This window comes from Monodelphis domestica, chromosome 6, assembly GCF_027887165.1.
Source record: "Monodelphis domestica isolate mMonDom1 chromosome 6, mMonDom1.pri, whole genome shotgun sequence".
NCBI classification, from domain to species: Eukaryota; Metazoa; Chordata; class Mammalia; order Didelphimorphia; family Didelphidae; genus Monodelphis; species Monodelphis domestica.
In genome coordinates this window covers 88222562-88238685 of record NC_077232.1, presented here as the reverse complement: position 1 = coordinate 88238685, position 16124 = coordinate 88222562, and the positions used below count along the sequence as shown (strand labels likewise).

The 16124-nt window shown below is 41.7% G+C and overlaps 1 protein-coding gene across 2 annotated transcripts in view; it reads left to right on the top strand.

Moving 5' to 3' along the window:
* Positions 1-16124, top strand: part of MAN2B2 (mannosidase alpha class 2B member 2) — an 86399-nt gene that overhangs the window by 45265 nt on the left and 25010 nt on the right. For both annotated transcript variants that reach the window (XM_007496762.3, XM_056802404.1), the window contains 3 exons: positions 1078-1255; positions 9275-9408; positions 13744-14015. In XM_007496762.3, the coding sequence (XP_007496824.1) occupies positions 1078-1255; positions 9275-9408; positions 13744-14015 (584 nt within the window). The remainder of the gene's footprint in view (positions 1-1077; positions 1256-9274; positions 9409-13743; positions 14016-16124) is intronic.

Genomic DNA, 16124 nt, shown 5'->3' with positions numbered 1-16124 from the left:
TTTCATAACTACCAAACTCTGCTGACCAGATCACTGTTTTAGTCTCCATCCCCATGTAGAAACCTAATCACTTCTAATTTCCAGGCCCTAAACCTAAATTTGTGCAGATTTCTCCCTCTTCCTTCTTCTCCTTCTCCTCCTCCTCCTCCTCCTCCTCCTCCTCCTCCTCCTCCTCCTCCTCCTTCTTCTCCTTCTTCTCCTCCTCCTCCTTCTTCTCCTTCTACTCCTTCTTCCTTCTTTCCTCCTCCTCCTCCTGTTCTTCTTCCTCTTCTCACTTAGTGGCAGAGGGGTTGAGACTGGGGAATACCACATTTAAAGTATTTTTTTTTTAATTAAAATGTTTTTAAGAACAAGTAAATTAGGGATACATTTTACTTTAGAAAAAGGGTTCATCCATTTTGTTTCATATGGTAAATTCCCTTTGCTGAATTTAAATTACATTTTGCATCACATAGGACATCTTAGAATTTTAGAGCTGGGAGGATACTCTGACATAGAATGTTTGAGCTTCATGTGATCTTGAATACTCTCCTTACATTTGAGGAAACAGAGTGAGTGACTTTCTCAGTCTCAAAGCCAGTTTGGTCAGGTCAGGACCAGAGCCTACATTTGCTTAATACTCTCACAGTAAACTTTCTACTACATCACCATTGTCTATAGCATTAAAATTAGGTTGTAGATCTACTTTTCAGGAATATATATATATATACATACATACATACATACATATATATATATTTCTTGAAGCAAGCATGCCAATATTTAATATTTGCAGGTTTATATTTGCTAGAGTAGCTAGGTGATGTAGTAGATAGAGTGCTAAACCTAGAGTAAGAAAAGCATGAGTTCAAATCTGGCATCAGACAGTTAATAGTTGGGTTGACCCTGAACAAGTCGCTTAACTCTGTAAAATGAGCTGAAGAAGAGAATGGCAAATAGCTTCAGTCTCTTTGCTAAGAAAACCCCCAATTGGGATCACCAAGAGTCACATACAATTGAAATACTAAAGTTTAAGAAAAATTGGTCTCTGCATTTCCTTTAACTCATCTTTTATAACTTTACCTTTTTTTTTTTAAGGTTCAGCATCATGATGGCATAACAGGGACAGAGTCTCCCAAGGTGAGAGATATGTACATGAACAACCTAATGGAAGGAATGTTAGCTGTAGAAAAGTTAATGGCCTCCATTATCATTGACATATTCTGGGCAGAGAAGAAAGAAGAGCCACAAACTACTGTCTTTGATAGAGATTCAGGTAAACATGGTATCGGTTAAAACTGTCCCAAGAGAAAGAATGCTATCCATATGTAGAAAAAGAAATGTGGGAGTAGAAATCCAGAAGAAAACATGATTTATCACTTGTTTATATGGGTATATGATTTGGGGTTTGGGTTTTAAAAGATCATTACAAAAATGAATAATATGGAAATAGCTTTTGAGTGATAATATATTTATACTCCAATAGAATTGCTTGTCAGCTCCAGGAGGGGGAAGAAGAGAGCATGAATCATGTAAGCACCATATTGAGTGATACTGAGTGGTGGGTGCAAAGCAATAGACAGTGTTTGAGTCCCATCTCTTTCTTTTTTTTAAATTTTATAATATTTTATTTGATCATTTCCAAGCATTATTCATTAAAGACAAAGATCATTTTCTTTTCCTCCCCCCCCCCAGCCGACGCACGATTCCACTGGGTTTCACATGTGTTCTTGATTCTAATCCATTTCCATGTTGTTGGTATTTGCATTAGAGTGTTCATTTAGAGTCACTCCACAGACATGTCCCCTCAACCTCTGTAGTCAAAAAGTTGCTTTTCCTTGGTGTTTTTACTCCCACAGTTTGTCCTCTGCTTGTGGATAGTGTTTTTTCTCCTAGATCCCTGCAGATTGTTCAGGAACATTACACCACCACTAATGAAGAAGTCCATTACATTTGATTGTACCACAGTGTATCAGTCTCTGTGTACAATGTTTTCCTGGTTCTGCTCCTTTCGCTCTGCATCACTTCCTGGAGGTTGTTCCAGTCTCCATGGAATTCCTCCACTTTATTATTTCTTTTAGCACAATAGTATTCCATCACCAACATATACCACAATTTGTTCAGCCATTCTCCAATTGAAGGGCATCCCCTCATTTTCCAATTGTTTGCCACCACAAAGAGCGCAGCTATGAATATTCTTGTACAAGTCTTCTTCCCTATTATCTCTTTGGGGTACAAACCCAGCAGTGCTATGGCTGGATCAAAGGGCAGACAGTCTTTTAGCACCTTTGAGCATAGTTCCAAATTGACCTCCAGAATGGTTGGATCAGTTCACAACTCCACCAGCAATGAATTAATGTCCCTACTTTGCCACATCCCCTCCAACATTCATTACTTTCCTTTGCTGTCATGTGAGCCAATCTGCTAGGTATGAGGTGATACCTCAGAGTTGTTTTGATTTGCATCTCTCTGATTATAAGAGATTTAGAGCACTTTTTCATGTGCTTATTAATAGTTTTGATTTCTTTATCTGAAAAATGCCTATTCATGTCCCTTGCCCATTTATCAATTGGAGAATGGCTTGGTTTTTTGTACAATTGATTTAGCTCTTTATAAATTTGAGTAATTAAACCTTTGTCAGAGGTTTCTATGAAGATTTTTTCCCAATTTGTTGTTTCCCTTCTGATTTTAGTTACATTGGTTTTGTTTGTACAAAAGCTTTTTAATTTGATGTACTCAAAATTATTTATTTTACATTTTGTGATTCTTTCTATGTATTGCTTGGTTTTAAAGTCTTTCCCCTCCCAAAGGTCTGACATGTATACTATTCTGTGTTTACCCAATTTACTTATTGTTTCCTTCTTTATGTTTAAGTCATTCACCCATTTTGAATTTATCTTGGTGTAGGGTGTGAGGTGTTGATCAATTCCTAATCTCTCCCACACTGTTTTCCACTTTTCCCAGCAGTTTTTATCGAATAGTGGGTTTTTGTCCCAAAAGCTGGGATCTTTGGGTTTATCATATACTGTCTTGCTTAGGTCTCTTGTCCCCAATCTATTCCACTGATCCTCCTTTCTGTCTCTTAGCCAGTACCAAATTGTTTTGATGACTGCTGCTTTGTAATATAGTTTGAGGTCTGGGACTGCAAGGCCCCCTTCCTTTGTATTTTTTTTTCATGATTTCCCTGGATATCCTTGATCCTTTGTTCTTCCAAATGAATTTTGTTATGGTTTTTTCTAACTCAGTAAAGAAATTTTTTGGGAGTTCAATGGGTATGGCACTAAATAGATAAATAAGTTTGGGTAGGGTGGTCATTTTTATTATATTGGCTCATCCTATCCATGAGCAGTTAATGTTTTTCCAATTGCTCAAGTCTAGTTTTAGTTGTATGGAGAGTGTTTTGTAGTTGTGTTCATATAGTTCCTGTGTTTGTCTTGGGAGATAGATTCCTAGGTATTTTATTTTGTCTAAGGTGATTTTGAATGGGATTTCTCTTTCTAGTTTTTGCTGCTGAGCTGTGTTGGAGATGTATAGAAATGCTGATGACTTATGTGGGTTTATTTTGTATCCTGCAACTTTGCTAAAGTTGTTGATTATTTCAATTAGCTTTTTGGTTGAATCTCTAGGATTCTTTAAGTAGACCATCATGTCATCTGCAAAGAGTGATAACTTGGTCTCCTCCTTGCCTAGTTTGATGCCTTCAATTTCTTTTTCTTCTCTAATTGCTACTACTAGTGTTTCTAGCACAATGTCAAATAGTAGAGGTGATAATGCGCATCCTTGTTTCACTCCTGATCTTATTGGGAATGTATCTAGTCTATCCCCATTGCAGATGATATTAGCTGATGGTTTTAGATATATACTGTTTATTATTTTTAGGAACGACCCTTCTATTCCTATGCTTTCTAGTGTTTTTAATAGGAATGGATGTTGTATTTTATCAAATGCTTTTTCTGCGTCTATTGAGATAATCATGTGGTTCTTGTTGGTTTGCTTGTTGATGTGGTCAATTATGTGGATGGTTTTCCTAATATTGAACCAGCCCTGCATCCCTGGTATAAATTCTACTTGATCATGGTGGATGACCCTTCTGATCACTTGCTGGAGTCTTTTTGCTAGTATCCTATTTAAGATTTTTGCATCTATATTCATTAGGGAGATTGGTCTATAGTTTTGTTTCTCTGTTTTTGACCTGCCTGGTTTTGGAATCAGTACCATGTTTGTGTCATAAAAGGAGTTTGGTAGAACTCCCTCTTTGCTTATTATGTCAAATAGTTTGTATAGTATTGGGATTAACTGTTCTCTGAATGTTTGATGGAATTCACTGGTGAATCCATCGGGCCCTGGGGATTGTTTCTTAGGGAGTTCTTTGATGGCTTGTTGGATTTCATTTTCTGATATGGGATTATTTAAGAATTCTATTTCTTCTTCTGTTAGTCTAGGCAGTTTGTATTTTTGTATATATTCATTCATATCACCTAAATTGGTGTATTTATTGCCATATAATTGGGCAAAGTAATTTTTAATGATTGCCTTAATTTCCTCTTCATTGGAGGTGATGTCCCCCTTTTCATCTTTGATGCTGTTAATTTGATTTTCTTCTTTCCTTTTTAAAATTAGATTGACCAGTACTTTGTCTATTTTGTTTGTTTTTTCAAAGTACCAGCTTCTTGTCTTATTTATTAAATCAATAGTTCTATCACTTTCGATTTTATTAATTTCTCCCTTAATTTTTAGGATTTCTAGTTTGGTTTTCTGCTGGGGGTTTTTAATTTGATCGCTTTTGAGTTTTTTTATTTGCATTTCCAATTGATTGATCTCTGCTCTCCCTAGTTTGTTAATATATGCACTCAGGGATATGAATTTACCTCTGATTACTGCTTTGGCTGCATCCCAAAAGGTTTGAAAGGATGTCTCGCCATTGTCATTTTCCTCGATGAAATTATTAATTGTTTCTATGATTTCTTCTCTAACTAAACAATTTTGGAATATTGTATTGTTTAATTTCCAATTAGTTTTTTATTTGGTTTTCCATGTACCATTACTGAACATTATTTTTATTGCCTTGTGATCTGAAAAGGCTGCATTTATTATTTCTGCTTTTCTGCATTTGTGTGCCATATTTCTGTGACCTAATGTATGGTCAATCTTTGTGAATGTGCCATGTGGTGCTGAGAAGAAGGTGTATTCCTTTTTATCCCTATTTATTTTTCTCCATATGTCTATTAATTCTAATTTTTCTAAGATTTCATTCACTTCTTTTACCTCTTTTTTATTTATTTTTTGGTTTGATTTATCTAAATTTGATAATGGTTGGTTCAAGTCTCCCACTAATATGGTTTTACTGTCTATTTCTTCCTTCAATTCTCCTAGTTTCTCCATTAGAAATTTGGGTGCTATATTATTTGGTGCATACATGTTGATTAATGATATTTCCTCATTGTCTAAAGTCCCTTTTAACAAAATATAATTACCTTCCCTATCCCTTTTGATCAGGTCTATTTTTGCTTTGGCTTTATCAGATATCATGATTGCTACTCCTGCCTTCTTTCTGTCAGTTGAGGCCCAGAAGGTCTTACTCCATCCTTTAATTCTGACCTTGTGGGTGTCTACCCGCCTCATGTGTGTTTCTTGAAGACAACATATGGTAGGGTTTGGAATTCTAATCCATTCTGCTATTCATCTACGTTTTCTGGGTGAGTTAATCCCATTCACGTTCAAAGTTATGACTGTCACTTGTGGACTCCCTGGCATTTTGATATCCTTCCCTAATTCTAACCTTTCTTCTTCAGCTCTACCTTTTAGTCCAGTGATTTACTTTAAATCAGTCCCCCTTGGCCCCTCCCTTGATATGTTTCCCTTTCTAGTCCCTCTCTTTTTGTTCCCTCCCCCTCCTCACTCTTCTTCCCTCCCTTTTTTGTGTTCCCTCCCCCCTACCCCCTTGGTTTTCCCTTCTCCCTTCCCTTGTTGGGTAAGATAGAATTCAAGATCCCAATGGATCTGGATGTTCTTCCCTCTCAGAGGTGATTTCCCTGAGAGTAAGGTTTAAGTAAAAACTCTCTTCCTCTCCTTTTTATAGGAGTTTTCTTCCCCTCCCCTTCCCGTGTGAATCTTTGTGTGAGAAAGATTATTCTATTTGGTCTTTCTTTTCCCCCTATTTACACATTACATTTTCCCCACATGTTAATATACATAGATTGATAGAAATGTAGTCCTTATAGAAGAGAGTTTGAAAGAAAGAAAAAGATAACCTTTTTCTCCTTTTCCCTTTCCTTCATATTTACCTTTTCAGGTATTCCATGCTCTTTGTTTTTTGATATCGAACTTTCCACAGAGCTCTGGTCTTTTCTTTGCAAAACTTGGAAATCTTCTATTTTTTTGAATGCCCATACTTTCCCTTGGAAGTATATAGTCAGTTTTGCTGGATAGCTGATTCTTGGTTGAAGGCCCATCTCTCTTGTCTTTCTGAAAATCATGTTCCATGCCTTACGGTCATTCAGAGTGGAACTTGCAAGGTCTTGTGTGACCCTGATTGGCATTCCTTTATATCTAAATTGTCTTTTTCTGGCTTCTTGTAAGATTTTTTCTTTTGCTCAGAAGCTTTGGAATTTGGCAATTACATTCCTGGGAGTTGTCTTTTGGGGATTTAGTGTAGAGGGTGTTCTATGAACTCTTCCAGTCCCTGTATTGCCCTCTTGTTCTAGGATCTCTGGGCAATTTTCTTTGATTATATCTTGTATTCCAATGTCGAGTTTGCTGTTTATTTCTGGCTTTTCTGGTAGTCCAATTATTCTTAAATTGTCTCTTCTCCCTCTATTTTCCAAGTCTATGACCTTGTCAGTGAGATATTTTATATTCTCTTCTAATTTCTTGGTCTTTTGGCTTTGCTTTATTAATTCTTTCTCGTTGTCTTCAAGTTGCCTAATTCTGAACTTTAAAGCCTGGTTTTCCTTTTCACTTTGGTTAAACTGGTTTTGTAGATGCGTGAATTTCTTTTGCATTATTTCCCACTTTTCCTCCCAGAAGGCTTCCATCTTTTTTATCCTTTCCAATTCAAATTCTTCATGGGTTTGTGGAGAGTTTCCATTTCCTTTGGAAGGTTTCGGAGCATTTGCTTGTGTTTCCTCTTCTATCTCCTCTGTATTTTGTATTTTTGCTCCATAAAAAGTGTCCAAAGTCACCCCCTTCTTCTTGTTTTTCTTGGAGTTTTGAGGCTTTTGTGCTTCTGTGGAGTTTACCATCTCTATCTGAGTGGGGAGGTCTAGCTTTTCTTATCTCTCTCTGGTGTTCAGAGGTTTTAGCTCTAGGCAAATTGTCTGTTCTCCTCAGCTGTTCTGTCTTCCCGGGGAAGCCAGGAATTGCTGGTGTTTCTGTGTTACTGCCCTCCTCAGTTCCCTCCTGATGCTTCTCCATTGCCTTACTTCCATGCTCTGAGCCTGGCTTGGCCCTTTCTGCAGGGTGTTTGTTTCTGTGCCTTAGCGGGCCAGAAGAGCCAGCACTCTGAGGGGGGAGGGGCCATGGCTTCCCCGGAGCTCCAAGGGTTCCTGATAGGATTAGCTTTGGCTGGGTTGAACTGAGTATGCCCTGAGGCAGAGACCTTCCGTGAGACTCAGATGGAAGGATCCAGCCAGGTGGTTACAGGTTCCCCCTGTCTCTCTCTGTTTCCCTGCTGTCTGTGTTGGGTGCCCCCTAGACTGAGTCAGGTTGTTTTCAGGAAGTGGCCTTCAGAGTAGCCGGCCCTGAAGCTCTAAGGTTCCCTCTGCTGCCTCGGACTCAGCGCTCTGGTTTGGGGAGGATGGGTCCTGGGACCTTCCTTCTGCCTGTCCCTTAGATCCGAGTGATCTCGGGTTCTGACTTTTGGGGGGGCGTACCTTTTGATTCAGGTCCAGGAGGAGGAGGATTACCGGGGTCTATGCTGTTTTTCGTTTTGAATTTAGGTGCCCTAGGAGCATATAGTTTGAGTTTGGTAGGGAAGGGTTTCTGGAGATCTGAACTTTAGCTTTCTCTAAGGCGCCATCTTGACCCTCCCTCCCATCTCTTTCTTAAGAGGAGATAATGGATATTTGTCACTTTTCCAAGTTTCATTTTCCTTATTTATAAAATGAATGTAAATAATATGTGTCCTGCTTACATGGTAAGTGGGAAGAGCTCTGGATTTGGAGTCAGGGTTCAAATCCCATTTTCATTTCTGTAGCTTTTCCTCTAGGCCACCTTCTGTAAGGCTTAAAAATTAAAGGATTGGACTAAATATATGAAAATTTGGTCACCAGAAATTATTACTCAAATCAGAATGATTTTATTGCAATTTATTTATAAGATAGAGGGAAAGAGTGAAAGTAAGAAAATGAGAGAGAATAGATATTTATTCCGGCCTGGTCGGAACCAAGCAGGGCTTCAGAGGCCTGAGCAAAGGGGTCCAAAGGCAAATTAAACAGGGGCTTTAGCCACAAGGCCTCCTCTAAGATGAGGGGCCTCTCCAGAAGTTAGTACCTCCAGAAAAACCAGGAAAGGGAGTTAGCCTTTTTCACCCCCATGTGGTAGTTCTAAGGGAAAAATCAAAGAGCAGTCTGAGGACCCACGCTGGAGCTCCTTCAAGGTCAAGTTTGAAGGCGAAAGAGCTGGTCACAGGAAGTTCTTGCCACTTTTAGAGACCATTCCTTTCGTCACTTCCCGTGCCTTCCTTCCACTTTACGTGGACCAATTGCAGCTATAACTTTGCTTAGGACTGCCCAAGGGGCAGTTAGTCGATCCTGATTCATCACCCACTGTCGCACACATGGGTCACAGACCTCCCCATACATAAGGACAAGAGAGGTGTATAGGCTTCTGGTAATTAAATCTAAAAGTGGGTGAGGGGAGAGTTAATCCCATCTTCACACTTGCCTCATCTCAGGGGGGAAGTATCTGTCAAGCATCTCCAGTGTGGCAGCCATAGAGTCTGGCCCTAGGGGTAGGAGATAAATAAAAAAGCTCTTGTCTTCTGGAGCTTACAGTCTATCAGGGAGGACAAGAAGCAAATATAGAAATAGATACCATCACAGGGTGATTGGGGATACAGCGATGAGCGGAGGGGATCAGGACAGATTGCCCATTAAAGGCAGTGAAGGAGATGAGGAGTCTCAGAGGTATTTGTCTCTGTGTGTTGTGCAGTACTTTTATAGAGATTATGCCAGTGTTGCCCTGCTCCCAGCAGCAGCCCGGGAGACAGCTTCACATTCCCCTTCTCCTGTGGGTGGCTTTGCTGCCGTTGTGGCCATCCATAGCTGATGCGTCCCATCTTGTCTCTTCTGGAAAGGTTCTAACGAGGTGACCCCGTGTGCTGTTGTCTATAACCCCCTGGCCTGGACCATCACCACTTTGGTTACTGTTCCTGTCGGTTCTCCAGGAGTCACGGTCTTAGACGAAATGGGACATGCGGTGCCTGCTCAGGTATTGTGTTCCTGCTGCCTGCTCTCCTCCTCCTTCGACTTGCCCTAAGTGACTGCTTCAGTTAAGGGAGAGTCATCAGATGGTGGGTCACAGGCCCCCCGGCGAGGGCACCCCCCCACATTGCCCTGTTGTACAGAGGACCCCCAGGCACCCCGTAAGGTATGAGTAGAATTAGACTTCCTTTACATGTGACAAGGCCAAAGGAATCAAATGACTTGCCAAAGGTTGCAGTGAGTCACAAAATCCTTGTTCAGACCCCAGCCTCGGGGCTCTGAGTAGAGCTGTTCACAGCGAGGGCCTCCCAGCACGTTCCGTCTGTAGGAGTCCTGGGAGCACAAGTGTAGCCCCTGGCCTGGCACCCCAGGGCTGAGGGGGAGCCCTGCACTCACTCTTCCTAAGCAGTGACCCCAGGCAGCCCATTCAACTGCAGGCGCTGGGCTTCCTCACCAGAAAGTGGGGGAAATTCTGCTCTCATTCCATACTTGGGAGGAGGAAGGGTGCGTGGAGCCTCCTGGGTGATGGGAAGGAGAATGCACAGACTGGAGCCCAGCGACCTGGACTCTAACTCCCCCTGCCTGTGCACCTCCAGGCAGGTCCCTCCCCTCCCGGCCTCGGAGGCTTCCCCTGAAAGAGAGGTGGGGGATGGAATTCTGTAGAAGGGCTCTTCCACGTCCACTCCGGCCCCGTAAGAAGATGGCCTTTGAGTGGCCGCCTACCTGGGAGGCCTGATTGGTAGGACAGAGGCCGAGAGGCCGTGTGGTGTGGTGGACCAGAGCCGAAACTGCAGTTAGGAAGCCTGTGTATGGCGCAGTTCTGCCTTGGGCCTCGAGGAGCCGCGAGACCGGACAAGGCACGCCCATGGTCCACGTTCATGGATTGCCTGAACTTCCCTGGGCTTCAGCTTCCTCGTGTGTCCAGGAAGAGGTGGGGAGCCCGAGGCTTCGGAGGTCCCTCCATCTGTCATCCTGCAATTCAATAAGGAAAAACCAAGCCCTTCGTGCCCCAGATGATGGCGAGCTCCTGTTATCTGAGACCATCGGAGGGGAGAGCTGCCCAGAGACCCTGGTGCTCCGCAGGCTCCCCCTGCCTGCTTCCCAGATCCCATGCCGCAAGGGCCAAGATCCAGCCCCGCCGACGATGGCCCGCGGGACATGGCGGGGTCCACATCTCCTCATTCCGCCCTCGGCCGCCATTCCGTGTCCCGACTTCATTTCGAATGAGGGAGTTAGTGGCCAGGTACTGCATTCCAGCAGGGAGCTGGTGCAGACAGAACGCCTTCCAGCATCCCAGCATGAAGCGCGAGCGCTGACACGGGAGGCATTGGCTTCAGCTGCCCACATTGATTCAGTGAGCACGGGATCCCTACTTTGGAGGACTCAAGTGAGAGAGACGCAGTCCTGGTCTTCCAAGACCTCAGAACTGTTTGGAAGGTAAAGCGGGGAGACCTCAGGGGCCGCAGGGCGCACGTGCTTGTATAGCTCTGCCGGGGCCACGCTTTACTGTGATCTCCGATCCTCACAACCGCCCCAAAGGGAGGCGCTGTTGTTATCAGCCTTTCATGTAAGAAGAAACGGAGGCAAATGAAGGTTAAGTGACGCATCCAGGGTCACTCAGCTAGTCAGTGTCCAAGGCTGGATTGGAACCCAAGTCCTCCTGAGTTCAGGCTCAGCCCACTATCCACTGTGACACCTGGGTTCCTCTGGATGGCGACAAACAGACAAGTCCTGGCCTAACCTGCAGCATAGAGTCCTTATAGAATCCGAGAGTGAGTTAAAAGAGGCCTGGAAGGGAAGGTAGGATCCCTGGCTTCACCTGGGAGTTGAACTGTTGTGCTCCCGAGCATCACTGTACTAGAGGCCTGGCATGGTATAGTAGATAAAATACTGGACTTAGAGTCAGAAGGAGCTGGGTTCAGATGTTGCCTCTAACATACAGAACTAGCTGTGTGACCCTGGACAAGTCACTTTACCTCTAAGTTCCATAGCATATTCATCAGGGAAAAAAAGGATAATAATATCCCCCACCTCATGTTTCAAGGCTTAGAGGAGATAACTATAGAAATCTCTCTGCAATCTGTAAAGTGTTATATAAGTGTTAGCACAAGGCCATCTGCTATTTTGAGGCATCATGTGAATCACTGCCCTGTTGGAGCTGATCTTCAACCAATTCCCAAATCAAGCTAGTTCTATTCCCATCTACTCCACATCCCTCCATTGGGGCCACAAGAAGCTTATGAGAGACATTAAAGTCTCACTGAAATCTGGATAATCCGTGTCTGTGATGTGAAAAAGAATCGTTTTATTGATCCACAATCTGTCCCTAATTTATTTCCAATCAGTGTTATTCAGTTTAGGGTGATTACATAAAGGATTGTTCAGTATACTCGTATTCATATGTAATCAATCAAATTTGATCATATAGATATTGATCCACATTATTCTCATATCAGGTTAAAGGGATTCTTTCTTAAGTTAGACTTTTTAGATCACAAGAAGCAGGTCTGAAACGATATACTAAGATATACTCACTTAACCACAAAAATGTCCAAGCTAGACGACCTCCACCCATGTGATGCCCACATAAGGAAGGGAATCTTCTGGACTTCTGGACCTCCACCCCCTGACATTTCCCCCTCACCCAACTTGGAGAGATGAGCATTCTCTTTTCTTGGTAATGGGTATACATCCTGTTTATTCTGTGAGTGGAAATGATCCTTATCTTGTCCCTCTGGTGATGACTCAGGGAAAGTCCCCGAGTTATTTTGAGAGCCTCAGGACCCTTTGTCATTTCCCTCTATTGACCAGCAGGATTTTGCCCACTCAGCTTGGGTAGAGATTCACCCACCCATTGTCTTGAGACCACCAAAGTGACTATGTAACCACCAATGAAAATTTATATTTTGTGGTGTGCCATCTGGACTGTCCAGGATCTGAGGGTTATAAAATCTTTTGGGAGGAGCAAGGAAGCATCTCAAATTGTGAGGAAGATCTGCTGTCCTATTCATTAAAGGGAGCTGAGTTATTGACTCGGCTCTGTTTTGTGGTTTTTATTGAAGATTGGACATTTTTTTTCACGACAGTTATCACTCCAATCTACAAATCTAATGCCCCATTCAAAAAAGGAAATAAAGTTAGTCTAGTGCAAGCTATTCATTTTTTCTTCCTTTTACTTTTGTTAAATATTTTCCAATTACATGTAAAAAAATTATCACATTTTGGAAATTTTGAGTTCCAAATTCTCTCCTTCCCCTACCCACTGAGAAAGCAAGCAGTATGATTTTGATTATATATATGAAGTTATTCAAAACATATTTTGACATTAGCTGTGTTGCAAAAACACACACACAAACAAACCCCAAGAAAATAAAGTATGCTTCAATCTGCTCTTGGTGTTCATGAGTTCACTCTAGAGGTGGATGGCATTCTGAGTCCTTTGGAATTAGTTTAGATCAGTGTATTAACAGAATAGGTAAGTCATTTCCATCTACCATCTTTGATCATCCTTACAGTACTGCTGTTACTGGTGTTTTTTGAGTACTGCTTCCTTCACTTTGCATCAGTTCATAGAAGTCTTTCCAGTGGTGCGATCTGTTCTTAATGAACCCCTGCTAACTCTCAAAAACCCCAATTGTACTTTCTAAATGTTCATACAATGTTTTTTGCATAATACATTTTAGAACTTAGCTAGCAGTCAGTTGAGCTCACTTGTGAATAGTCTAAAAATCCTTTCTTTATTTTGGGGAATTTCACACTCACATTTGTTCTTCTCAACTCAAGTTCACAGACATTTATTGTGCCTACTATGTGCCAATACTCACTGTGCTAAGTGCTGGGGATACAAAGAGAAGCAAAAGATAGTTGTTGCTTGCAAGGAGCTCACAGTCTGGTGAAAAAAAATATGCAGACTGTGTCAAGCATGTTTTGAGAGCCTACACTGCAAATAATTTACAGAAAGAAGTCTCTAAGAGCTGGAAAAATATGACCTTGATTCATAAAATAAAGAGGACAGTGAACCAAACTGATTGCTGGCAAAGTTATTCTGTTTACAGCTTTTCTCTATGTGTCTCTGTGTGTGTGTGTATGTGCGCACGTGCCTGTGTGATCTCTGCCATTGGACCATGAGCTCCTTGAGAACAGGGACCCTTTTTGCCTTAGTTTCCCTGGTGCTCAGCACTATGACCTAACACATAGGAGACAGCTGAGAAAAGCTTAGTCACTTGTGGCACCTTTCCTATTCTATTTGCCTTGTCAAATCTCACTGAAAGAGATTCCATAATACTGGGCAGACCAGGACTGAGTTCTTTACTCTCTAGCTAATCTCTCTCTTTCTTTGCAGATCCAGAACTCGACTGAATTTCCTTCCACCTATGACTTGTACATTCTGGCCACCATAAAGGGTCTCAGTTTCCGACGTTACTACATTAAGGCAACTAGCAAATTTGAAGAGGTTCATCAGGAGTCAACCTCGATTGCAAGAGTCTTCCAGTTTGGTAGAAAATCGGCTAAGTCTTCACATCCCTCCGGCAAACGACTATTTCCTGTGGCAAACAAGTGTTATTCTATACTTATGGACCAAGACACCAATTTAATGCACAGCATCACAGAAAGGTAAGCCATTTGGTTTGTTCCTGGAGTCTCTTGGCCTTAGGATGGGAAGGAGATGGTTTTCCTTTCAGGGGCTGCTAGTCCTCAGGTACACAGAAACTTTATTCTGTTTTTATTTCTTGGAGAAATTTCTAGTCTATGTCACAAGCTTTTTAAATTAAGAAGAAATATAAATCTTTATTTAAACCACAACTTATTTCTGTGGTGCCTCTTCAGTTTTATGAAGTTTATTCACAGCAGTTCCATAAGGGAAGTGGTGAAAGTGTTTTTGTTTTACAAATGAAGAAACTGAGGGTCTGAGAGGAGGTTGGGTAATTCCACTGTGGCCAGTTATGTCAAAACCATAATTAAATCAGTTCTATTAATTCTAAGTCCCACGCATGCATGGTCTTTTTTCTGAGAAGTGCGCACTATATAAGCACATTGGGGGAGGGCAGGGCATGGCCTTGTGATTTCAATGGTATAGGGACCAGCTAGTGAAGAGACTCTGCCAATGCAGAGTGACACCTGCTTTGCAGCTTAGTCTTAGGGAGTTATCAAGGACTCTGAGAGGTTAAGTGTGTGGGAGGGTCATGTAGTGGATAAAGAGTTGTTCTTAACAGTCAGGGAGACTGAGGTTCAGTTCCCCTCTGACCCACACTCACTGGGTAAACCTAGACAAGTCATAAGTACATTAAGTACAACAATTGCTAAAAAGCAGACTTCACTTCCAGCCTACCAGGCATTTGTTAAAGGCCTGTTCATCTGATAAGAATTTTTTAAATGCCCATTACATGCCCACCATTGGACTAAACTCTGTTGATTTCAGAGACAAAAATAAAGTATTCCTTGCCCTCAGAAGGGTTCATTTTATTGCCTGTCATTCTCCAAAAGCAAAAATCTTGGTGTTATTTCTGGCCAATTTCTTACTAGGTTCTGAGCTTTTTTTAAAGGGACCTTTAACCACTCTAAGTAAAATCAGCATGATAACTAGGCTAAAGGAATCCAGAAACTGCCTCAGCCAACAAACATTTTGCCTCTGCTAGGCAGACTGCTTAGCTAGGTATTGGGAAAGATAAAAATTTAAATGCGACCTTGTTTTGGCACTTCTGATGCTTAAGGCCTTTTTATCTCATAAAGGAAACATAATGCATACAAAGAAGCTTCGAATAGGAACTATTGAAGGTCTCACAAATAGTGGGTGCCAAAAGAGATTCAAATCTAGATCTTTTGATCTCTCAAACCCTGTGTTTATGTCTGAAATAATTTGTCCCAAGCCCTGATGGCATGGTGCTATACTCAGACCTGCCCAATCCAGACTTCCTTTTCCTTGGTTTCAGCCTCTGGCAACAATCTCTTAGGAGTTGTTGTTTTTTTTTTGGGGGGGGGAGGGAAGAGGGAGGCCACAGAGTGTCCCAGGCAAGGGGCAGAGTAGGGAGTGAGGGTACATATATATGAGGGTCAGCAAGTCTTTACTTATATCCTCAGTTTCAGACTTTCTTGGTAGGTCTTGGCACATGGCCCCAAAGATAGAGTTCCTGCTGTACCTAGATTGTTTTTCAATCCTTTACCTTTTGTCTTAGAATCAATACTAAATATCAATTCTAAGGCAGAAGAGCAGTAAGGACTAGGCAGTTAGGGTTAAGTGACTTGCCCATGGTCACACAGCTGGGAAATATCCAGGGTCACATTTGAACCCAGGTCCTCTCAACTCCAGGCCTGACTCCTTTCCACTGAGCCACCTAGCTGCCCTTGTACTTAGATTTTTGATATCTTTTTCTCTTCCCCTAAGAAAATTTAGCCCTTTTGAGTTTCATCCATTCCTTGTCCCAAAGGAAAGTATCTAATGAACTCATTAAGGAATTAATACTTGTTCAGAACCAATGCATTAAACCTTTTAGGTATAATTGTGCATTAGCATGCTTTAATGCAAAGGTCAAATTTTAAGTATCATTTGCGAAGCCAGCAGTGAGAAACATTTTGGGCAGAGAGATCTTTAAAAGATAATCGCCAATATTAACCAGTTAGTTCTTTAAAAAAAAAAATCCTTATCTTCTGTCTTAGAATCAAAGGCAGAAGAAAGGTAAGAGGCAGGCAGTGGTATTTAAGTGACTTGCCCAGGATTATAGAGTG